The sequence below is a fragment of the Thermobia domestica genome, chromosome 7 (assembly GCF_964235325.1).
Source record: "Thermobia domestica chromosome 7, izTheDome1.hap1.1, whole genome shotgun sequence".
NCBI classification, from domain to species: domain Eukaryota; kingdom Metazoa; phylum Arthropoda; class Insecta; order Zygentoma; family Lepismatidae; genus Thermobia; species Thermobia domestica.
Genome location: NC_137460.1, coordinates 111,908,325 through 111,934,811, shown reverse-complemented (window position 1 = coordinate 111,934,811; position 26,487 = coordinate 111,908,325). Strand labels below are relative to the sequence as shown.

The following is a 26,487-nucleotide window of genomic DNA, read 5'->3' as shown; positions in this document are numbered from 1 at the left end:
ATTACTATTACAGCGATTGGGCGTGGCTCGTAGACAGGAAAACATGCAAAAAATATTATACCAAAGTCGAAAGCGGCGTCCTTTCCTAGGTATGAGCGCGGAAATGTGTTGAAAATTGAACTTTGAGCATTAATAGCGCAAAGACTAATAGTGTTAAAAGCAGTATGGTGAATTTCAGAGGAAACCTTCCTTGTGTTTTTGAAAAGTGCAACATTCAAGATGTTCAGGAAATTATGCAAGATTTCATTAACCCTTTGGGGATCTTATGGTACATTTTGTACCATACGCGTTTTTCATGGTACATTGCGTTATTTCTCTTCTATTTGAGCTTTTTCGTCCGGTTTTTTTTTTTCAAGTCCAGGGGCATTGTAGAAGACATTACGTATGGTTTCAGACCGTCCTGCGTCCAGACATGGGAGGTGATGACGTCATAATCTTAAAATGTATTTTTTTCCCTTTTTAAGCCTATGTTCATTATTTTTTGGCGGGCTCATTTTTAAACGTAGAAGATTGAAATTTTGCACAAACATTCAGTGCACCGAGTAGTATTTACCAGATTTTTTGTTCCGATGTCAGTGCTAAAACAGGGGGGGAACCAGAGGGGCAAAGTGGTAAAAAAAGGGATATTTTTACCCCAAAAATCCCGTTTGTCGTCATTTTCCCGCCTCACATACATGATAGGACCACGTGAGTCATACCGTCTGAAAGGCCGTTCCATTTTGAAGAGAATGATGGTCGAATTATTATTCTAGGGTAATTAGCGATGTCTCAGGGATTTTTTTGAAAAATGTACTTCTATATAGGGAAAAATGGGACATTGTCGGTATATATATTTTTTAGCGGGCTTATTTTTGAACGTAGAAGATTGAAATTTTGCACAAACATTCAGTCCACCGAGTAGTATTTACCAGATTTTTTGTTCCGATGTCAGTGTTAAAACAGAGGGGGAACCAGAGGGGCAAAGGGTTAAAAAGGGATATTTTTACCCCAAAAATCCCGTTTTTCGTCATTTTCCCGCCTCACATACACGATAGGACTACGTGAGTCATACCGTCTGTAAGGCCGTTCCATTCTGAAGAGAACGACTGTCGAATTATTATTCTAGGGTAATTAGGGCCGAATCAGTGAATTTTTATCCAAATATACTTCTGTATAGGGTAAAAGTGAAGCATGGTAGGGAAATTTTTTCTGGCGGGCCTATTTTTTCACGTAGAAGATTGAAATTTTGCAAAAACATTCAGTCCACCGAGTAGTATTTATCAGAAGTTTTTTTTCGATTTCTGCGTAAAAACAGGGGGGTCCAGAGGGGCAAAAGTTGAAAAAAGGGAAATTTTGCCCAAAAAATCCCTTTTTTCAGGAATTTCCCACCTTAGATACATGATGGAGACATGTGAATGGTACTGCCTGAAAGACAGTTCTATTCTGAAGAGAATGATTGGCGGATTATAGTCCTAGGGTAATTAGGGATGTCTCAGGAATTTTTTTCCCTGAGATCATAGTGTTTTATGGTGATTTGGGGCATTGTGGGAATTTTTGATAAAAATTCTCCCGCCCTTACTATTCAAGATAGAAACTTGAAATTTGGCACACACATTCAGTATACCAAGTACTATTTATCAGATTTTTTTAGATGGCTACGATCACACAGGGAGGGTCCAGGGGGGCAAAGTTCGAGAAAAAAATTTTCCCTCCGAAATTTTCACTTTGACATTTTTTCCCGCTTCTGGTATATGGTATGAGCATGCAAGTGGTACCATTTGAAAGTCAGCTCTATTCTAAAGAGAATGAGGTATGAACCATGATCCTAGGATAAATAGTGACGATGCAGTAGCTGCTTGACTGAAAGTCTCAAAAATAACCCAAAAAGCCAAGAGCTCCTAAGGGTTAAACCTTGCCCCATTCAATCCACAATTATCTATGAGACCTTGACTTAATTTGTGAAATTCTGGATCCACTGGGACCGTTCACACAAATGTAAATTCCAATAATAATAATAATAATAATAATAATAATAATAATAATAATAATAATAATAATAATAATAATAATAATAATAGGAATAGGAATAGGAAATCGGTCAAGAAGGTGTGAAAAACCTTTGCAGATCAGCTGTCCTAAGAGACGTTTTTCTTAATTCGCACTAGGCAAATGCCGGAATGATTCCTAACTTGTAGGCCCTAAGTAGTCTCCTTTCCAATGGCTTTATCTCGTTGACACCTTCGTCATCAAGCCGCAGATGCCATAACAACCTTTATAATTCTAGTAAGCTCTCTCGGACTATCAGCCAGGAGAAGCTATCGACATCGATGTTTCGAATGCATTCATTGCATTCACCTTCAAGGATTTTGGTCACAGCCCAACACGGAATTCAATTGAAAAACTTTTTATTCTGGTTGGCTGAGTTATGCTGGCTACTGATTGACTATTGTTGTAGCTGCGAGAAATAGCTTTGTTAAATGTTCTTTTTTGTTCCTGAAAAGGGTCGACCAGATAGGGCTGAATTGAAACTCATTGTCTCTAATGAGAATGTACCTTTCACGTAAGATAACTATGGCTTTCTTTATTACTTTGTCCCAAAAGTTGTTGCACTTGACTATTATTGTGGTATTTGTAAAATCAATTTTGTGTCCAAGCTGACACAGTCCTGGCTTTTCGGGTTGCTGAACTCTTATGCAGATATTGTGTTTTTTGAATCGTTGTTTTATTGTACGTCCAGTTTGTCCTAAGTATGATCTGCCACATTCACATGGTATACGATATACATCAGGAGTGCGCAAGTGATGGTCGTCTTTCACTGATTTGAGTAATGATCTGATGATAGTTTGAGGTTTATGAATAACTCTGTTTGATATTTGTTCGTTGAATTTCAGTCGGATTTGTCTCTGTAGTAAGAAGAAATAATCCATCTGATGATTGTAGTCGGTAGATTGAGGTTGGCCAGCCTGTGAATTAATTCATCATACCATACGGTATCAAATGCACTGCTTAAGTCAAACAAGAGGCTTCCTAGCTTGTGTTTCATTTTGATAACAATTTGTCCGTCATTGTATATTCTGATGGTGTGTTGTATGGTGTACGTCTGAAGCCTGGCTGATTTTTGTTCAGTTGTCCACTACCCTTCATACATTCATGTATCATGTTTACCATATTTTTTTTTTTTCATTAGCTCAGAAAATGTTAAAGTGTAAGTAAAGTAGCTGTTAAAGTGATGGGTCTGTAACTTTTTAATTGGTTGGAAAGTATTCCAGGTTTGAGAATAGAAGTGGTGTGTGCTTGATACCAGGAAGGATGTATGTATCCTGTTCTCAGTCTTGCATTGTAGAGTTCTATGAGTTTGTGGGTAAAGTTTTCAGGTGATTTCTGTTTGTATGGCAGTGACCTTGTCTGGGCGAGGGGCAGCGCATCTTTTCATTTTGAGTACCTCAGTTCTCTGCGGGTTATCTAATTGAGCCCGTAGTGTATATCTGCTTTATCAGCTTCGATCAGATGCAGGTGGTGGTGTATTATGTGTTAGATTTTTTCGGTAAGTTTCCTTCTGGTGTGATGACCTTTTTGAACTGATTGTCAGCGTTCTGGAATGGTCAGTCTGGGCATCGGCTACTCCGGTTCTGTCATTATTTGCTCTGCAGGTACTCAGTGAGATCCTTTTTGATTGTTAAGTTTTCTTCTGGTATAATCACTTCTTTGATCTGATTGTCGGCGTTCTGGAATGGTCAGTCTGGCATCAGATGAGATGGTTTATTGTTTCAGGATCTTTACATAATATCCGAAGTAAAGGAACGGGATCCTTGTCAGATATCATTCGGATTGCATTAGTATTTTTTTCTTTTAAGTCTTGTTCGATTTCTATAATGTCTTTAGATGTCGGGATTCCTCTGACAACACATGCAAATGTTGTCTGTCTGAATTGCTTGTTAGGTGACTGCATTTTGTAATAGTCATTCGTGTTCCATTACGCATGCTGACCGAAGTCTGACACTTGAAATCCATTCAGAAATCGTAGTTTGTCCTTCTTATTTTGGAAAATAATTTTAACACTAACGTTTCGAGTTAAATAATAGGTGGTAACCATTACATTAGGTATTCTGGAATAGATTTCCCTTTTCAAGGCCGATTCGAATTTTTTTGTGAATCGCAGCGATTGAGTAGATTTTTTGTTCTTGTTTGAGAGAGCCTTTGCTGCTTTCTTCATATTCATTTTTGTCTGCTTCAGGTTCCTAGATTTAGTAGTTTGTTTGGTTTCTCTAGTTTGTGTGTGTGGTTTTTTTGTGTTGTGGCATCCTCGGTGTCCTGTCTGGCTGAGTTTTCTATTTCTATCATCGTTTCTTTCTGCCGAGTGTTGCGAGTCTGTTGCTATGTTTTGTCCTTGGCGTCCCCCAGATCCTTTCTGAGTAGGATTCCGATATTCATCTTGTTTTCTTTCCTCTTGCTGGTTCTTGCTAAGGTCAAGAATCCCTATATATGTGTTGGAGATTTTGTTGTTTCAGCACAGCTGTTGATGGAGTTTGAGGAATATGAGTTAGGTGAAAATGAATCCTCCGGTGGTATCTCTTCATCTGAAGAAGGAAATCTTTCAGGTGTGATTGTTGTCCTGTCAGGCGATAACTGTTGTGGTCTCCGTTGTTTTCTCTTGTTTATATCAAGGGTGTCCTGATGTGGTTCCTTTTGGTTTGTCTGGCGTATGAGACTTCAGCTCCTTTTACTTCTTGTAGTCTTCATGTTTCTTGGCGAATGCTTTTTGATGGCTTATCTTCCAATTTTAGGGAGATAGTTGTAGTGTGTGTGATTTGTATGTGTAAGCAACTCCTTGGTAAAACACCGCTAGGTATCCAGAGTCGCGATGTTGTATGTGTATGAGTGTGCTCTTGTTTGCAATACAGATGAATCGTCTCGTTGGGATAAGTTTATCCTACTTGTATTCCGACTCTCGGCAACTCCTGTACATACGTATGAGTGCCTACTCTATGCTTAGTCACTCAAGAGGGACAGAAGTGCAAATAGTTTAATCTCCTCTTTTCGGTTTGTCAAACGTCAACATTATCGGGGAGGAAGGAAATACGTTAGCTCTTGGCTCTAAAAAGAGCCGGATAAGTACTGCTTTTAGAAGAACAGAACGATACTTCGTTCGAATCTAAGTTTGGTCTTAATAAAGACCGGCAAAGCCTTTAGTCTTAGCCATATAAGCTAACCGAACGTTGTTAGTTAACACTGATTATTAGTATTCTAACCGGACGTTGATAGTTAACACTGTAGGTAGCGTCAACTATCCGTCCACTGCCTGTTCCAATAACTGATTTTAGTCCTGTGCACTGTTGATCAAATTTCCTGCGGACTGTGCTTGCCTCTCTTAATTCATGGACAGTTGCATTTGCTTGAAGTCTGATGATATGTGAGACGGAGATGTGGGCACGTATATTTGGTAACTTTTTAGGGGCGGAGCTATGAATAGGGCTTGGGATTGGCTGAGGGAAATGATGGCTTTTGGTTGGCTGAGCGAAGCTGGCTTCTGATTGGCTATTTCTGTAGCTACGAGAGATAGCTTTGTTGAATGTTCTCTTTTGTTCCTGAAAAGGACCGACCAGATAGGACTGAGTTAAAACCCATTGTCTCTATTGAGAGTGTTCCTTTTAGGTGAGATAGCTATGGCTTTCTTTATTATTCTGTCTCAAAAAATGCTGCACTTTGCTTTGTAAAATCAATTCTGTGTCCAAGCTGACATAGTTCTGACTTGTCGAGTTGCTGAAGTTCGAGTAGCGTAAAATGGTTATTAGATCTTAGTGATCATCCATGTGTAGGGCGAGAGTGCTGCTTACCCAGGTTAAGATATTATCTTGTAAGTTTTGTATTTCCATTTTCAGCTGGTTTACTTGTGTAGTGATTTTTTATATTGTATGTACTTCCGTCATTGATGGATCTTTGTTCTCGTTATTGTTTTCTCTTTTTAGCTTCTATTGTTTTCTTGTATTTCTTTAGTTTTATTTGGTGTATGTATCTTCTTCACGTAGTTGCTTTTTTAAATCTAGAATGGTCTTTCCTTATGTTGGCTACTACTACCAGTACGATGCCCATTTGTTTAGCATGTGGCACAGAACAGTTTAGATATTTCTTGCTGGCGCGTGTTAGAAGGGTGTTGTTTGTCCACATCGATAGCATATAATCCTGTTGTACAGTTATAAGAGTTATGCCCATATTCATAACATTTAGTACATTGAGTGAGGCGTCCTGTGGTTCTTGACTTCTCAACTCTGTATGTGTGATATCCGATGTAAATTCTATTTGTGATTAGATGAGTTTCAGGATCTTTAGAAAGTATCCGAAGTAAAGGAACGGAACCCTTGTCAGACATCATTCGGATTACATTAGTAAAGTATGTGTTTTGTCCTTTTAAGTCTTGTTTGATTTCTTCAATGTCTTCAGATGTCGGGACTCCTCTGACAACACAAGTAAATGCTTTCTGTCTAAATTGCTTGTTAGATGACTTCATTTTATAATAGTCATTTGTGCTCCACTGCGCATGCTGACCGAAAGATGACACCATCCAGAAATCGTAGTTTGTTCCTTCTTATCTTGGAAAATGATTTGAACATTTTGGAAACTGATATTGGGAAGGACTCTGAATGCTTCAAACTAGACTGACGATAGGTCACATGTTTTTTGTTATTTTTGTTGAGGTCGACGATTTCTTACCGCAAATATATTCATTTAAGTTTACCTTAACACTTTATCTTAATTTTATCTTAACCATTTTTCGGAACCTCCTTCCGCGATTAGAAAGAAGTTAGTTCCACCCCGTATTGCCTCGCTATTGCCTCGCCCTATTGTATCCAATTGACATACTTTGAATTTTGATGAAAGAGAAAGTGAAAACTGTGCTCATTCCTATGTCAAAACAGAACAATTTCAATGTCACCATATGAATATAGGTCCTACTCCTCACCCTCCTTACTCCTCAACTTTATCTGCCACTAATCTTTAGAAACAAGAGTTTCTAAGAGTTTCCAAGAATATCATTTGGAAACTGCTTGGCTTTATTTCATTATAATACCAGACGTCAGCTTTCAGAATGTAGGACAGCTCATGTGACTTCTTGAGGGAAAACCACTGCAGGTTCAGGGTGCTGTTTTCTATTATAGAAGTAATTCTCGGAAAACTCGTTTTCCACACCCCGAAAACGCAAACGTTTGAAAAGAATTTAGAAATCATTCTGACGACCAGCAACAGCCTGACGACCAGCTGTTTAGTGAGATATTTTGTTATGAAACACAGTACATTAAAAGCAGTTGTTGTTTCTTCCAATGAAGTGAGTATATTATGGTCCGAACGTAGCGTATATCCGCGTACTTCCTAAATTTTAGGTGGCTATGGCTATACGATAGTTTCCAAAAATTAGAGGTGAGTATACGCCGTATACCCGCTTGCATACCCTCCTTTACATCCCTGTTATGTCATGACTCTTGATCCTTTATCTGTATCAGCCAATAAAATCAGAGGATACCTGAAACGTTTGGGATCAGCAAATATGCTTGCCGTAAGAACATGGAAAATGAGAGTTCGCAGTCACGAAAAATATGTGATTACATCATACGTAAGACCAGATGTTTAAAGAACTGTTCTGTGGCCGCAGCGAGTGCTTGAAAGAACCAAGTCAAAACAGGTAAACAGAGAGCAACCTAAAACATTGTGACTTACGCTATGTTGCCATGCCTCTCATGGGCATAAATCAGGGTTGCAGACTCCATATTAAAATAAAAATTTGTGTCGATTCGTTCCTCGTTCGAGTGTCATCGACATTCTACAAAGGGTCATAAAAGACGATAACTTTGTGCAAAGTAATTTTTGCCTATACTGCTGGACACACACTTGATAACATCCAGTAGGAATACACGAATATGATCTAAAGTTGATATACAAGAAGAAAATGGTTGTAGGCGGTAGTGAACAAAAAAATGGCGCCCGTGCAAAATCCTAAACATGCTTCCCACAATGTTCAAGTAGCACAACAACAGTTTCTTAAATACCGCCGCCGAACAGCCATATAAGCAATTGACTGTTCGGGTAGATGCTAAGTGTCTAGGGTGCTCCCACGTTCGCTGTAAAACTTGATGTAGGTGGTTGATAGTCTTCGAAACTCATCAGGCGGTCAGCACCGTATACCGCATGTGCTGGATAGGACTTAGAGCCAAAGATCTAGCAAGTAAGGAAAGAAGGTGTACGCTGAATAGAGAACACTCATTAAACTGGTATTATGAGGAGTCGGTTCATCGTGCTGAAAGATTAGGTTCCATAAAGCATCCAGATAAGTTCGAGGAAATGGATTTATGATTAATAACTGTACTATGCACTAGCAACTCCCTTGGATAAAGAGCAGAGATGAGGGTGATGTGTAGCGTACAGGTTTCCATATCAGATTTCAGGTGAGGTCTTGTATGGCAGAAACGAAAATACAATGGATTTTCCCTCTTACCCGCATGTTTATAAGCCCGCAGACGGCTGTCACTGTGTCCGGGTTAGAAAGGACTGTCATTCCTGAATAACACCGCCCTCAATTGACATCGGCATTATATTCTCTCTCGACGCCACAGAAGACGTTCTCGCTTATGAGCAAGAGTACTTGTGCGAGAGGAACACGCGGAAAAGTAGACTTCCTGTTGGCAACCGACTTTTAATGTTCATTCGTACACATGAGTGGGTTTGAATGAACTGGCGGTTATTATTTTATTAGGGTAGCTCCTTTAAACAATGAGAAGCCAGATACATTCTATAGCGAGAACTGGTGAATAATAATAATAATAATATGTACAACCGATAATAATGATATTCTAAGCAAAGCAAGTGTGGTTGCCTCGCCTCCCCAAAATTTTTCTTGCCTCCCTAATATTACGAGCCTAGCGCCGCCACTGTTCGGTAAACGAAAGAAGCCGTCTTCTGAATTAAACACCTTTACGCATCATTGAGCAAAATATTAATCAGCTTTTTCTAACGAAAAGAAACCGTCTCTTTCACACGATGCGATGCAAGGGGTTGTCATGCACGACGTTGCATACGCTGCAAGAAATTGATCTCACCAATATCACATAGTTTAAAGCACCTCTTTCGGCTCAGCGTCCCAAGAGTAGTATTTTCCATCTATACCATTGTCCCTCTACTAACACCGGAAGTTGTAGAAATCAGCCATTTCCTGCTTCAATGTTGATCATCATAGTGTAAAATTGGTAAGATAAGGAGAAATGGCTTTTTGATGTGGGTCCAGTGTGCCAAAAATAAGTTTCATATCGACTTCTATACCTCTATTCAAACAGATGTGAAAATCTGTGATTTCTGGTTTCAATGCTGATATCAATAGTGAAAAGAACAGCAATTGATAGGTCAAACATGACGTATTTCCGCCATTACTTCAGGAGTCATTTGTTTTCGGTGGGTTTCAAGAACATGAGCTACATATGGAACTTATAATGATCGTGTTTTGTGTCAACTTATAAGGAAAGAGAAAATCGGTTTTTATTTCAATTTTCGAAAGAAGGAATTGTTAAAGGTCTAATGGATCAAAGATAAGAAAGATAAGGAAACGTATTTAAATGAAAATAAAATGATTTCTTTGCGTGTAGTGGATGTGGACCGAAAATGTAAGTTTTAGAACCTTAGGTTGACGAAGGAAGTAAGGATATTATTTGACTCGGCCATAGATAACGAGAAGCAGTTTTTAAAAAAAATATTTTTGTGGATCCAGTGTCAAACGAATCGGCTCCATCTACGATTGATTTTCTATATTGCAACTGGAAGTGATAGAAATTACAATTTTAATTCCCATAAAGTAAACACGAGAATAGCGACGACAAATGGCTTTCTTATATGGATTCAGGAATCCAAGAATATATTTCATTTCAGTTCCTATCCTTCTGTTGATACTGTAAGTAGTAGAAGCTTTTATTATTAAAACCTTATTATTAAGTAAGTATTAAAACCGGAAGAATAACTTTCGGTTTTAGTATTGATTCCTATATAAAGAGATAGAGAGAAACTTGTTTTAACATGAATTCAGATTCCTAATAGTTCAACCGGAAGTTATAGATGTATTACTTCCGGTATCAGTTTTGAATTAGTTTCACGATGAATAACGAAGTTTATAGGAAAAGTGCCGAATATCGGATACTGTTTGAAAAAAAGGAATAAAAACTTTACCAATAGATCCTTCTTTGATATAGCCCCTTCTAAATGTTCTGTTATCTTTGTAGATTATAATTTGAAAGTTTAAAAGCAATAAAGAAATGTTAAAACAAAGACATATATACACTTTGGCACAAAGTGGCATTTTTCTCAGTTCGGAAAAAGGTTGCCCAATATCGTATAGTAAGGACTCTTAATATCGGACGGAAATTATATGAGAAGGATTTAAGGAAAACCACAATTGGAGAAGACTGTGGATTATTTTAATTATATTACATGGTGTAAATATATATATAAAATATGTAGCAAAACGTGTAGACTTAACTAAACGTTGATCTATAAAATAGACTACGTTCTAAATATGTAAATTTATCTTAACTAAGCATTGTTCTACAAAATCGTAGACGTTTTCAACATGTAGATTTACTCTGAACTAAACATTGTTCTATCAAACAGAGAACTTTCTAAATATGCAGATTTTTTGGTACTTAAACATTGTTCAACAAAAGACGTTACTTTCTAATAATGTAGATTTATTTGTAACTAAACGTTGTTCTACTCATCTGTAGTAGGATCTATTAAGAAGTTAAATTACTGACAATAATCACAAACAAAGGATTTCCATGGTTTTGGATCAGTGCCTACACATAGCTCGTGTGCCCATTTAAGACATTGCATACATCACATCCATAGATCACCACCTTGGTCAAGTTTGTACGGCTGTGGAAAAAAGACATTGAACATTTTGGGTGCCTTGAGGAACCCCATTTTCTTTCCCTTGACGGCAGCAACAGCCTGGATCATAGCCTCAGGATCCCACCTCTTCCTTCGATCGATTTCTGTTACCTATAAAAACCGAAGAATGACATAAGCAATACCGTTCCCTAATCTCATATCCGATATTTGGAACCTCTGTACTATCCGATATTTGGCAACGTAGGCAACTTTCAACTATATACATCACGTAAACAGAAACGAACTACCAAAACAACATGTAATTTAAGACTACTCTTCTTAGCTATATTATAAGTATAGTATAAATATGATTAGGTTACCTTTATGGACGACATAACGCAATCAACTGCACTATTGGAAATATTTCGCAAGGTCAAAATCACAAAACACTTCACCACACAAATAAAAATGTTGCGAGAGATATCACAACTCAGGTGTCTAATGGCCTACTTCTTGGAGTGCAGTTACGATAACGACCGCTAGGCTGCAGCATCTCACACCGAATATTTCTCGGTATCCAATATTGCGAAACCATCCGATATTCGGCATCTTGACCCTACTTGTTTGATTTTGATTTCACTTTCCCACATAATCTACAATTCTACCAAAGTTGGCGGGACTTCAAAACATCTCATATTACATTATACCAGATATACCAGGGTAGTCAAAAAGTTCTCTGAATGTTGTTGCAGCTATTGAATGTCACAATATAAGTACACATTTACTTAATCGCCTTCAAAATAGGCATCTGCGGAACACACACACACACTTACTCCATTCCTGCCATTGCTGGAAACACCGACGGAAGTCCTCTTTTGGTATCTTCCGAAGTTCAGCCGTCACGTTTGGTTTTGACGTTTTCTACGGTGACGAAACGGGTACTTTCGAGGCCAATTGTTCGTTAAAACATTGTTACCTTAAACTGTTTTAAAGCTATCAAAGTCTCTGAAGCAGTTTCTCCAATTTGCACATGTACTTGATGTTTGAACATTGCTCGAACTGCGATATTGCGCCAACTAATTACCCTACACTCCTCCGTCCAACTTCAATTCCCGTAAACTGCCTGTTAAGACCTGTTCACACTTATGAAATTCATAATTACCTAGGTGGACAACTAAGGACTGTGCTGTATAAGATTCCCTGTGATTACATCATAAATGCCAAAACTACAGCAACATTCTGGGAACTATTTGACTGCTCTGCTGTGTGTTACTGTATCTATCTGTATGAAAGTAAGCTGCTCTATCATATTAACTTACGGAAAGTAATGATATACTGTAAATCTGTCTTTAAAGACTATGCACAGACTTGCTCAAAAAGGAACATGGCTACCCACCTCTCTCTTAAAAAAACTCACAGTCTCCCCTACAGTTGACATTCAAACAAATGTAAATCTTCCTGGGGCAATCGAGGTTTCATTTAGAGCCAAAATATTAGAATTTTCTATATTCAGTTGCCAAAATAAAACTTTCTAAAGCTATATGGTGGTCAAAATTTTTGAACAAGACTGTACGTACTTGTCATGTTACCTTAAGATATATTTTAACTCCTAATAAAACTTAGTTTTGACTTATACTTCCACAGAATACTCTCCTGACACCTGCCCGTTATAGACAAGCATCAATGAAAGACAAAAAGATGATTCTGCGGGAAGTAGAATGTCCTCAAATTCGAGGAAAACTATTTGCCATTCGGTTAATTATAATCAAGAATGCTTTCGATTTTTTGTATCTGAGAGTTTGTAAACAGTCTAAAAGAATTGATGAACTCTCGTGAGTATACTATTTTTTTATTACTTTTATTCATTTAATTCAATGTATTATCATTTAGCTCCTTTCTTTTTCTTTATTGAAGTACATGTATTATAATAATATTCATTCATTGAGACTTCGGTTCAGCCATGTTTACTGAAGTGGCGTTATTTTCAATACAAACAAACTTGGAAGCAGGCCCGTAGCCAGCCCAAAAATGTAGGGGGGCCGATCCAACCATATTATAGTTCATTAGTAAGCCTACCGTGAAAATTTTGGGGGGCTTGCCCCCCATGCCCTCCGTGGATACGGACCTGTTTGGAAGTTGCAATACTACAATTTCTCCAAAACAAATAAGGTAACCAAGAGCAGATCCGACTTCATCTGCGTAAATCCGGTTAGGAAGCCAATTTGTTTTAAATACTTCTGGATCATATTTGAGATCCGCGATAATGGATGAACATCATATTTAGTAGATGGTAAGGGGGTCATGTAGCGGGTCAAACAACAGAATTTTCTCATGAATGTGATGCTGTAATTAGTGTCATGATAGATATAACGGTTCAGAGTGGTTGTAAAGAATCGTTGGTGGTCCTGACAATGAACGGAGATATTATCTTCATGGCCTAATCTGGAGCTGCCATGTCAGCTGCAGACTTCAACAACAACCACCTCGAGGAGATTCAAATTTCCACGGCATGGTTTCACTGTTGATAGCAAGTTCCCCGAAAAAAAACAAGTGGCAGACAAGCTTGGTCGATCGAAAATAAGTATTGAGGAAGAAACGTCGACAGCGGTCCTGACATTCTTCGTCAAAAGTCCTGAGTCGCGATGTGTATGAGCAGAGGAACTCTTGGTAGATAACTTCGCCAAAAATCCATTATGAAGATCCTACAAAGCTCGTGAAGATACATGTGCATAAAAAATATCGACACCTGTCTTGGGGGAGATAAGTTTTTCTTTGCCAAATGAGGACCTTTTTTTCTTGATTTCTTCCCTCAAGCTGCACAATAACAACGCATAATACTCCCTATTTATTGTTTGTGCTGTTTCCAAGTAATGACGTAGATGATTCCTCTTGTACCCCCCCCCAAAAAAAAAACTGTGACCATCACGTTGTCACCCGATTTCACCCTCTTTGCCTTCTTCGGAGCTGGATCGACTTTAAAAACCCACTGTTTTGACTGTTTCTTTCTTTCTGAGTATAGTAATGTATCCATATCTCGTCTACTGTTATGTCTCGACGCAGTAACTCGTCAGGATTGTGACGAAAAAGCGCCAAACCAACCTCCTCGTAATCGATCACACGATTACGTTTATTCTCTACTGAGAACAGAAGCGGCACCCATGTTGCCAAAATTGTTTTCAAACCCAATTTTTTGTGCAAAATTGAAAACACTGTATCTTGAAAACCTCAAAACGAGTAGTAAAAAATGGATCGATCTGGATCAGTTTTAGCCAACTCACAAGCCCCTGGGAAAATGACCACCATGCACCGTGAGCCCACGGTCTTTTACGACCTCCATTTTAGGGGTGAATTCGTTCCCTTTTATGAGCACTTTTTAGGGGGTGAACTCATTCCCTTTTACGAGCATATTTTCCAACCCCTACGAACACATAACAGAACAAGGGTATACTCGTTCTCTTTCATGAGCACTTTTTCAACATAGCAGACAATGAACATAGCAAAGGGATACGAACACATAACATAACAAGGGTGTACTCGTTTTCAACCCCTATTTTAACATAGGAGATAACACATAAGATTACGAACACATAGAAGAGAAGATAACACATAACACTACGTAACATAGAACAGAGGAGATAACACATAAGAGTACGTAACATAACAAGGGTGTATTCATTCCCTTTTATGAGCATATTTTCCAACCCCTATTTTAACATAGCAGAAATTACACTGAGATTATGAACACACAGAAGAGAAGATAACACATAGCACTATTTTAACATAGCAGATAACATATAAGATTACGAACACATAACATAGCAAGGGTGTATTCATTCTCTTTTATGAGCATATTTCCAACCCCTATTCTGAACATAGCAGATAACACATAGAAGAGAAGATAACACATAGCACTATTTTAACATAGCAGATAACATATAAGATTACGAACACATAACATAACAAGGGTGTATTCATTCTCTTTTATGAGCATATTTCCAACCCCTATTCTGAACATAGCAGATAACACATAGAAGAGAAGATAACACATAGCACTATTTTAACATAGTAGGTAACATAAGATTACGAACACATATAAGAGCAGAAGACTACATAACATAGCAGGCCTCCATTTTAGGGGTGAACTCGTTCTCTTTTATGAGCATATTTTTCAACCCCTATTTTAACATAACAGAAATGACATAAGAATACGTAACTCATTCCAACCCTTATTTTAACATAACGAGCAAAGATTACAATCGAACACCCACGGTCTACAGATAATCATTTTAGAGGGTGCTTTGATGACCATTTTTTCCACCCCTAATGAAATTACATAGGAGAGCAGATAATACATAAGATTCGTTCCCTTTTATGAACACTTTTTAGGGGGTGAACTCGTTCCCTTTTATGATTACTTTTTCAACCCCTATTTGAACATTTTAACATAGCAGAAATGACATAAGCATGTCCTCAAACTACTGACCATCGTGAACAAAGGTCAAACTCGAAAACGAAACAACATATCGAGGTGCTGTTTCCACATTTAGCAATTGGTCATCAAAAAAGTACTGACCATCAAGATCAAAAATTAAAACTCGAAAACAGAGCCACATTTAGTAATTGGTCATCAGGTACTACATGTCCCAAAATTAGTGGCCATCGAGGTTAAAACCCAATAACTCGAAAACGGAGCCACATACTCAGGTGCTGTTTCCACATTGAGTAATAGGTCATCAGGTACCACAAGTTCCAAAATAGTGGCCATCGAGGTCAAAGGTCAAAATACTTAAAACCTAATTACTCGAAAATGGAGCCACATACTCAGGTGCTGTTTTCACATTGAGTAATAGGTCATCAGGTACCACAAGTTCCAAAATAGTGGTCATCGAGGTCAAAGGTCAACATACTTAAAACCCAATAACTCGAAAACGAAGCAACGTATTGAGGTGCTGTTTCCAAATCTAGTAATAGGTCATCAACTAGTGCAAGTTCCAAAATAGTGACCATCGAGGTCAAAGGTCAAAATACTTAAAACCTAATAACTCAGAAACGGAGCCACATATTGAAGTGCTGTTTCCAAATCTAGTAACTGTTCATCAACTACTACAAGTTCCAAAAATAATGACCATCGAGGTCAAAGGTCAACATACTTAAAACCTAATAACTCGAAAACGGAGCCAAGTATTGAGGTGCTGTTTCCAAATCTGGTAATTGGTCATCAGGTACTACAAGTTTCAAAATAATGATCATCGAGGTCAAAGGTCAACATACTTAAAACCTAATAACACGAAAACTGAGCCACATATTGAGATGCTGTTTCCACATTTAGTAATCGACCATCAACTACCACAAGTTCCAAAATAATGACCATCGAGGTCAAAGGTCAACATACTTAAAACCTAATAACTCGACAACTGAGCCATATATTGAGGTGCTGTTTCCAAATCTAGTAATTGGTCATCAGGTACCACATGTCCCAAAATAATGTCCACCGAGGTCAAAGGTTAAAATACTTAAAACCTAATAACTCGAAAATGGATCCGCATATTGAGGTGCTGTTTCCAAATCTAGTAACTGTTCATCATCTACTACAAGTTCCAAAAATAATGACCATCGAGGTCAAAGGTCAACACACTTAAAACCCAATAACTCGAAAACGAAGCAACGTATTGAGGTGCTGTTTCCAAATCTAGTAACTGGTCATCAACTACTACAAGTTCCAAAATACTGATCATCGAGGTCAAAGGTTAACATACTTAAAACCTAATAACACGAAAACTGAGCCACATATTGAGGTGCTGTTTCCACATTTAGTAATAGTTCATCAATCACTGCAAGTTTCAAAATAATGACCATCGAGAGCTTGTAAACGGAGCAACGGATAAATTTTGTACAAAGCAGAAAAAGGGAAGGAGGAATAAATTTGAGTGGCCTATTCAATTTTGTACCAACGAGAAATGCCATTTTAACTAGCTGAGAATTATATGTCTTCTTGTACTAATTAAATAAACGAAGGAATATTGTACCAATGAGAAATGTCATTTTTTCTAGACCATGTTCTAATATTTAAACAAACGAAGAGGTGAATTTGAGTGACCTATTCAATTTTGCATCAACGGGAAATAATTGCGTATTTTAAACAAACAATCGGATAAATTTAACCGGCTCAGAAGTTCAATACTATTTTGTACTCTTGAGTGAGCTTTCCAATTTTGTAGCAAGAAGGACCATTTTTTAAAAAACTCAGAATTTCATTTCATGTTTGTAATACTCAAATTTGGATGAAGTGTTTAGTTTTGTACGAACCAGAAAAACTTGATTGGATTATTTCCTTAGGTACCAACTGGAAAAAGTGACGGACCATTATTCAAATAAACGAAGGAATACCAACTAGAAAAAAAGAAGTGAAGTATGAATAAAATTTAGGTGGACTATTTTCTTTTATACCAACTGGAAAAGAGAAGGGCTACTTTAACTAGCTCATTATGTACTGTTTAAAGAAACGAAAATTGACTATTTAACTAGCTCAGAATTTATGTAAGAATAATTTCGATGTTCTACTTTTTATACCAACGAGAAAAAATGAACTAGCTGAATATTTAAATATACGAAAGAATAAATTTAAGTGACCTATTCAATTTTGTACCAATGAGAAATGGCATTTTTAACTGGTTCAGAATTTTACTCCTCAAATAAACAATGGAATATTTAGTTTTGTACCATTTTGGAGTATTCAAATTTGTGTCAACTTCAACAAACAAAAGGAAAAAGCAAAAAAGGATCATTTTAACTAGTCTAATAAACGAAGGCATAAATATGAGTGAGCTATTTAATTTTGTAGCTGAGTATTTTAACGAAAGAACAAAATTGTACTAACCAGAAAAAACCGAAGAAGACACACTTTAACTAACTGAGAATTTCTGTACCTTTTTGTACTATTTAAACAAACGATGGGATAAATTTGAGTGGTCTGTTTTTTTGTACTAACCAGAAAAATCGAAGAAGGTTCAATTTAGCTAACTCAGAATTTATGTACCTTCTGTACTAGCGCAATGAACGAAAGAACAATTTTGGGTGTTCTACTTTTTTATACCAAACAAAGAAGAACCATTTTGTACTACTCAGATCTTTATACCATTTTGTGCCATTTAAAGAAATGAATATATACATACGGATGTTCTATTTCCTTTTGTATCAACGAGAACCATTTTTAACAGGCTTAGATTTTTATGCCTTTTTGTAATATTTGTACTAAACAAAGGAATAAATTTGTAATAACCACAAAAAGCGAAATCTCATTTCCAGGCCATGTTTTACTATTTAAACAAACGAAGAAAGCGAACATGAACTCAGAATTTTATATCATTATGTAATACTCAAATTTGGATGGATTATTTAGTTTTGTACCATGCAGAAAAAAGGAAACAAAGGTATAAATTTGCACTGATCAGAAAAGCTAAGACATTTATTGGGGTGTCCTATTTCCTTTTGTACCAACGAGAACCATTTTTAACTGGCTTAGAATTTTATGCCTTTTTGTAAAATTTGTATCAAATCGAAAAAAGCAAGGAAATACCATTTTAAATAGCTCAGCATGTTATAACTTTTTGTGTTTTTGGTCTACCCAATTTAAACAAACAAAGGAATAAATTGGTGTGACCTATTCACTTTTGTTACAAGCAGAAAAAGGAAAGAATAAATTTCGGTGACCTAATCAGTTTTGTACTAAGCAGAAAAAAGCGAAGAAAGTAAAATTTAAATAGCTCAGTATTTATAACGAAGGAATAAATTTGGGTGTTCTACAGAAGAAAACGGGGAAGGGACATTTTATTTAATTTTGTAGTACTCAAAATATACAAAGATATAAATTTGTGTGGCCCATTCAGTTTTGTACTAAGCAGAAAATTTGTTGGTTTTTTATGCTCTACAAATAAACAGAGGAAAAGCGAAGAGAGACCATTTTATGTGCCTTTTGTAACGAAGAAACAAATTTGAAGGGGGTTCATTTTAATTAATCCTGCAGCGAGTAGATCAATATGGCATTATTGCGACTTTCATTTTCGAATACATACGGATTAAGCCACTATGGCAAAAAATACTACTCTCTCCTTATGCTTTAGAAACCCGCTAGTAGGGCGTCGATTCAGTAATCCATATTGGAGTATACCTTTTATACAACAAAACAAGCTTCTTAGCCCCACTCCAGAAATTAGAAAACAAATTCTTTCTTCTACGGTCTTCGGCATGCATTTTAGACCAAGGGCAGCAAGATTCGATTCTCTCGATCTTCTGCTTTATCCGGCAACTCCAATAAGCATCTGTAAATATTCTTTGATGTGTAAAATTGGATCCACTCATCAGTATAGTGGTTAAAGATAATTGCTTCCCATCTCGCAATACCCTGTAAACGCTTGTCTGAACAATGAAGAAAATCAATTATATAGTTGTAAATTTTAATGGAAGAATTACCTGTATTCTATCTAAGACAATCTACACCCACGGAATCATCGTTATTACAAATAGTGTTAATAGGCATGTTTTTCCACCCCAAAATTAAAATAGATGTTCTGAAATTTTTCTATTGGCACATCCTAGTACTTCTTAATTATATCTTCCAAATACTGTACACCTCTTGCCCATTTAATTTAGCCTTAAATCTGAGAAATCATTATTGCTGGTAGACTACAATGCACCTTTAAAACCTACTCTCATTCGAAAAATAAATTGCTCTATTACAGACTATTATAAGTACAGTACAATACAGCTATTAATTGGAAATTTTTACACAATGTATCGAAGTCTACTCCAACTAAGCATAAGGAGAAAGTAGTATTTTTTTTGCCATAATGGATTATTCTATATGTATAGCTTTATTGTGAGAAATACCATTTGTTATTCTTTTTCACCAAGTTTCCAAATACCGCGAGGTCCAACAAATAGGTATCAGGAGATACCGCAAAAAGGCCAGTTTTACCACATCGTGTAAAGCAACCAAGTAAATCTGCAATCTGGATACTTGGCCTGAACTCGCACACATGATTCCAAAACTTTAATAACTCATCCAAAGTGTCCTGCGTTCCCCCATAGCGAAAGAAGCGATAATATCTATCCATCAAATAATTCTCTACCACATCGTTATAGTGTGCATTATGCTCAACAAAACATGGTTGTATACCATTATGTAACCGAAAATATCTAATTGTAGACCATTACGTTGTACCACAGGGAAATGAAAAAACAGTAACTCACACAACCAAGTATGTGTTAAAGTTTTTAGTCGTTAATACAAAAGTAAAGAAGCCTTAGTGCAAAACTAAATATTCTACACCTTCTCGGTGGTACTAAATAGTACAAAATACTTAAATTGATACAATGGTACAACACTAAATTCCTTCACTTTTCGCAGCTGGTACAAAAGAAAATATTCCATTCAAATTTTATTCATTCTTCACTCCTTTTTTGCCCGGTACAAAACTAAATTCCTTCGTTTATTTGAGTAGTGCATTTCCATACATTTGTTTAAACAGCACACGATAATATAATAAAATGGCATATCTTGTTCGTACATATGCCACTCAAATTCATTTATTCTTCCCTTTGACCTCTAAAATGATAATAATAATGATTTAAAATTTAATTATCCATTTTTTCACACTCTCTCTTTATCTCTACTTAATTAAAAAAAACTATCGTTTCTACTACTACAGTATTTACCCATATGGAACTGTCTCAAAATTGTCTCTTCGTTTTCTTTTACTAGATGTAACCTGATCAATTCTAAGATGTGGATAATTTCCAAGTAAAGCTGCCGGATAAAGCAGAAGATCGAGAGAATCGAATCTTGCTGCCCTTGGTCTAAAATGCATGCCGAAGACCGTAGAAGAAAGAATTTGTTTTCTAATTTCTGGAGTGGGGCTAAGAAGCTTGTTTTGTTGTATAAAAGGTATACTCCAATATGGATTACTGAATCGACGCCCTACTAGCGGGTTTCTAAAGCATAAGGAGAGAGTAGTATTTTTTGCCATAGTGGCTTAATCCGTATGTATTCGAAAATGAAAGTCGCAATAATGCCATATTGATCTACTCGCTGCAGGATTAATTAAAATGAACCCCCTTCAAATTTGTTTCTTCGTTACAAAAGGCACATAAAATGGTCTCTCTTTGCTTTTCCTCTGTTTATTTGTAGAGCATAAAAAACCAACAAATTTTCTGCTTAGTACAAAACTGAATGGGCCACACAAATTTATATCTTTGTATATTTTGAGTACTACAAAATTAAATAAAATGTCCCTTCCCCGTTTTCTTCTGTAGAACACCCAAATTTATTCCTTCGTTATAAATACTGAGCTATTTAAATTTTACTTTCTTCGCTTTTTTCTGCTTAGTACAAAACTGATTAGGTCACCGAAATTTATTCTTTCCTTTTTCTGCTTGTAACAAAAGTGAATAGGTCACACCAATTTATTCCTTTGTTTGTTTAAATTGGGTAGACCAAAAACACAAAAAGTTATAACATGCTGAGCTATTTAAAATGGTATTTCCTTGCTTTTTTCGATTTGATACAAATTTTACAAAAAGGCATAAAATTCTAAGCCAGTTAAAAATGGTTCTCGTTGGTACAAAAGGAAATAGGACACCCCAATAAATGTCTTAGCTTTTCTGATCAGTGCAAATTTATACCTTTGTTTCCTTTTTTCTGCATGGTACAAAACTAAATAATCCATCCAAATTTGAGTATTACATAATGATATAAAATTCTGAGTTCATGTTCGCTTTCTTCGTTTGTTTAAATAGTAAAACATGGCCTGGAAATGAGATTTCGCTTTTTGTGGTTATTACAAATTTATTCCTTTGTTTAGTACAAATATTACAAAAAGGCATAAAAATCTAAGCCTGTTAAAAATGGTTCTCGTTGATACAAAAGGAAATAGAACATCCGTATGTATATATTCATTTCTTTAAATGGCACAAAATGGTATAAAGATCTGAGTAGTACAAAATGGTTCTTCTTTGTTTGGTATAAAAAAGTAGAACACCCAAAATTGTTCTTTCGTTCATTGCGCTAGTACAGAAGGTACATAAATTCTGAGTTAGCTAAATTGAACCTTCTTCGAGTACTACAAAATTAAATAAAATGTCCCTTCCCCGTTTTCTTCTGTAGAACACCCAAATTTATTCCTTCGTTATAAATACTGAGCTATTTAAATTTTACTTTCTTCGCTTTTTTCTGCTTAGTACAAAACTGATTAGGTCACCGAAATTTATTCTTTCCTTTTTCTGCTTGTAACAAAAGTGAATAGGTCACACCAATTTATTCCTTTGTTTGTTTAAATTGGGTAGACCAAAAACACAAAAAGTTATAACATGCTGAGCTATTTAAAATGGTATTTCCTTGCTTTTTTCGATTTGATACAAATTTTACAAAAAGGCATAAAATTCTAAGCCAGTTAAAAATGGTTCTCGTTGGTACAAAAGGAAATAGGACACCCCAATAAATGTCTTAGCTTTTCTGATCAGTGCAAATTTATACCTTTGTTTCCTTTTTTCTGCATGGTACAAAACTAAATAATCCATCCAAATTTGAGTATTACATAATGATATAAAATTCTGAGTTCATGTTCGCTTTCTTCGTTTGTTTAAATAGTAAAACATGGCCTGGAAATGAGATTTCGCTTTTTGTGGTTATTACAAATTTATTCCTTTGTTTAGTACAAATATTACAAAAAGGCATAAAAATCTAAGCCTGTTAAAAATGGTTCTCGTTGATACAAAAGGAAATAGAACATCCGTATGTATATATTCATTTCTTTAAATGGCACAAAATGGTATAAAGATCTGAGTAGTACAAAATGGTTCTTCTTTGTTTGGTATAAAAAAGTAGAACACCCAAAATTGTTCTTTCGTTCATTGCGCTAGTACAGAAGGTACATAAATTCTGAGTTAGCTAAATTGAACCTTCTTCGATTTTTCTGGTTAGTACAAAAAAACAGACCACTCAAATTTATCCCATCGTTTGTTTAAATAGTACAAAAAGGTACAGAAATTCTCAGTTAGTTAAAGTGTGTCTTCTTCGGTTTTTTCTGGTTAGTACAATTTTGTTCTTTCGTTAAAATACTCAGCTACAAAATTAAATAGCTCACTCATATTTATGCCTTCGTTTATTAGACTAGTTAAAATGATCCTTTTTTGCTTTTTCCTTTTGTTTGTTGAAGTTGACACAAATTTGAATACTCCAAAATGGTACAAAACTAAATATTCCATTGTTTATTTGAGGAGTAAAATTCTGAACCAGTTAAAAATGCCATTTCTCATTGGTACAAAATTGAATAGGTCACTTAAATTTATTCTTTCGTATATTTAAATATTCAGCTAGTTCATTTTTTCTCGTTGGTATAAAAAGTAGAACATCGAAATTATTCTTACATAAATTCTGAGCTAGTTAAATAGTCAATTTTCGTTTCTTTAAACAGTACATAATGAGCTAGTTAAAGTAGCCCTTCTCTTTTCCAGTTGGTATAAAAGAAAATAGTCCACCTAAATTTTATTCATACTTCACTTCTTTTTTTCTAGTTGGTATTCCTTCGTTTATTTGAATAATGGTCCGTCACTTTTTCCAGTTGGTACCTAAGGAAATAATCCAATCAAGTTTTTCTGGTTCGTACAAAACTAAACACTTCATCCAAATTTGAGTATTACAAACATGAAATGAAATTCTGAGTTTTTTAAAAAATGGTCCTTCTTGCTACAAAATTGGAAAGCTCACTCAAGAGTACAAAATAGTATTGAACTTCTGAGCCGGTTAAATTTATCCGATTGTTTGTTTAAAATACGCAATTATTTCCCGTTGATGCAAAATTGAATAGGTCACTCAAATTCACCTCTTCGTTTGTTTAAATATTAGAACATGGTCTAGAAAAAATGACATTTCTCATTGGTACAATATTCCTTCGTTTATTTAATTAGTACAAGAAGACATATAATTCTCAGCTAGTTAAAATGGCATTTCTCGTTGGTACAAAATTGAATAGGCCACTCAAATTTATTCCTCCTTCCCTTTTTCTGCTTTGTACAAAATTTATCCGTTGCTCCGTTTACAAGCTCTCGATGGTCATTATTTTGAAACTTGCAGTGATTGATGAACTATTACTAAATGTGGAAACAGCACCTCAATATGTGGCTCAGTTTTCGTGTTATTAGGTTTTAAGTATGTTAACCTTTGACCTCGATGATCAGTATTTTGGAACTTGTAGTAGTTGATGACCAGTTACTAGATTTGGAAACAGCACCTCAATACGTTGCTTCGTTTTCGAGTTATTGGGTTTTAAGTGTGTTGACCTTTGACCTCGATGGTCATTATTTTTGGAACTTGTAGTAGATGATGAACAGTTACTAGATTTGGAAACAGCACCTCAATATGTGGATCCATTTTCGAGTTATTAGGTTTTAAGTATTTTAACCTTTGACCTCGGTGGACATTATTTTGGGACATGTGGTACCTGATGACCAATTACTAGATTTGGAAACAGCACCTCAATATATGGCTCAGTTGTCGAGTTATTAGGTTTTAAGTATGTTGACCTTTGACCTCGATGGTCATTATTTTGGAACTTGTGGTAGTTGATGGTCGATTACTAAATGTGGAAACAGCATCTCAATATGTGGCTCAGTTTTCGTGTTATTAGGTTTTAAGTATGTTGACCTTTGACCTCGATGATCATTATTTTGAAACTTGTAGTACCTGATGACCAATTACCAGATTTGGAAACAGCACCTCAATACTTGGCTCCGTTTTCGAGTTATTAGGTTTTAAGTATGTTGACCTTTGACCTCGATGGTCATTATTTTTGGAACTTGTAGTAGTTGATGAACAGTTACTAGATTTGGAAACAGCACTTCAATATGTGGCTCCGTTTCTGAGTTATTAGGTTTTAAGTATTTTGACCTTTGACCTCGATGGTCACTATTTTGGAACTTGCACTAGTTGATGACCTATTACTAGATTTGGAAACAGCACCTCAATACGTTGCTTCGTTTTCGAGTTATTGGGTTTTAAGTATGTTGACCTTTGACCTCGATGACCACTATTTTGGAACTTGTGGTACCTGATGACCTATTACTCAATGTGAAAACAGCACCTGAGTATGTGGCTCCATTTTCGAGTAATTAGGTTTTAAGTATTTTGACCTTTGACCTCGATGGCCACTATTTTGGAACTTGTGGTACCTGATGACCTATTACTCAATGTGGAAACAGCACCTGAGTATGTGGCTCCGTTTTCGAGTTATTGGGTTTTAACCTCGATGGCCACTAATTTTGGGACATGTAGTACCTGATGACCAATTACTAAATGTGGCTCTGTTTTCGAGTTTTAATTTTTGATCTTGATGGTCAGTACTTTTTTGATGACCAATTGCTAAATGTGGAAAACAGCACCTCGATATGTTGTTTCGTTTTCGAGTTTGACCTTTGTTCACGATGGTCAGTAGTTTGAGGACATGCTTATGTCATTTCTGCTATGTTAAAATGTTCAAATAGGGGTTGAAAAAGTAATCATAAAAGGGAACGAGTTCACCCCCTAAAAAGTGTTCATAAAAGGGAACGAATCTTATGTATTATCTGCTCTCCTATGTAATTTCATTAGGGGTGGAAAAAATGGTCATCAAAGCACCCTCTAAAATGATTATCTGTAGACCGTGGGTGTTCGATTGTAATCTTTGCTCGTTATGTTAAAATAAGGGTTGGAATGAGTTACGTATTCTTATGTCATTTCTGTTATGTTAAAATAGGGGTTGAAAAATATGCTCATAAAAGAGAACGAGTTCACCCCTAAAATGGAGGCCTGCTATGTTATGTAGTCTTCTGCTCTTATATGTGTTCGTAATCTTATGTTACCTACTATGTTAAAATAGTGCTATGTGTTATCTGCTCTTCTATGTGTTATCTGCTATGTTCAGAATAGGGGTTGGAAATATGCTCATAAAAGAGAATGAATACACCCTTGTTATGTTATGTGTTCGTAATCTTATATGTTATCTGCTATGTTAAAATAGTGCTATGTGTTATCTTCTCTTCTATGTGTTATCTGCTATGTTCAGAATAGGGGTTGGAAATATGCTCATAAAAGAGAATGAATACACCCTTGCTATGTTATGTGTTCGTAATCTTATATGTTATCTGCTATGTTAAAATAGTGCTATGTGTTATCTTCTCTTCTGTGTGTTCATAATCTCAGTGTAAATTTCTGCTATGTTAAAATAGGGGTTGGAAAATATGCTCATAAAAGGGAATGAATACACCCTTGTTATGTTACGTACTCTTATGTGTTATCTCCTCTGTTCTATGTTACGTAGTGTTATGTGTTATCTTCTCTTCTATGTGTTCGTAATCTTATGTGTTATCTCCTATGTTAAAATAGGGGTTGAAAACGAGTACACCCTTGTTATGTTATGTGTTCGTATCCCTTTGCTATGTTCATTGTCTGCTATGTTGAAAAAGTGCTCATGAAAGAGAACGAGTATACCCTTGTTCTGTTATGTGTTCGTAGGGGTTGGAAAATATGCTCGTAAAAGGGAATGAGTTCACCCCCTAAAAAGTGCTCATAAAAGGGAACGAATTCACCCCTAAAATGGAGGTCGTAAAAGACCGTGG

The 26,487-nt window shown here is 36.1% G+C and overlaps 1 protein-coding gene across 2 annotated transcripts in view; it reads left to right on the top strand.

Annotated features, from left to right (window-relative positions):
* LOC145688922 (uncharacterized) overlaps window positions 1-26,487 on the top strand; it is a 92,894-nt gene that overhangs the window by 4,990 nt on the left and 61,417 nt on the right. For both annotated transcript variants that reach the window (XM_081763090.1, XM_081763089.1), the window contains exon 2: window positions 12,484-12,671. In XM_081763090.1, coding sequence (XP_081619216.1) covers window positions 12,523-12,671 — 149 coding nt within the window. In that variant the 5' untranslated portion in view covers window positions 12,484-12,522. The remainder of the gene's footprint in view (window positions 1-12,483; window positions 12,672-26,487) is intronic.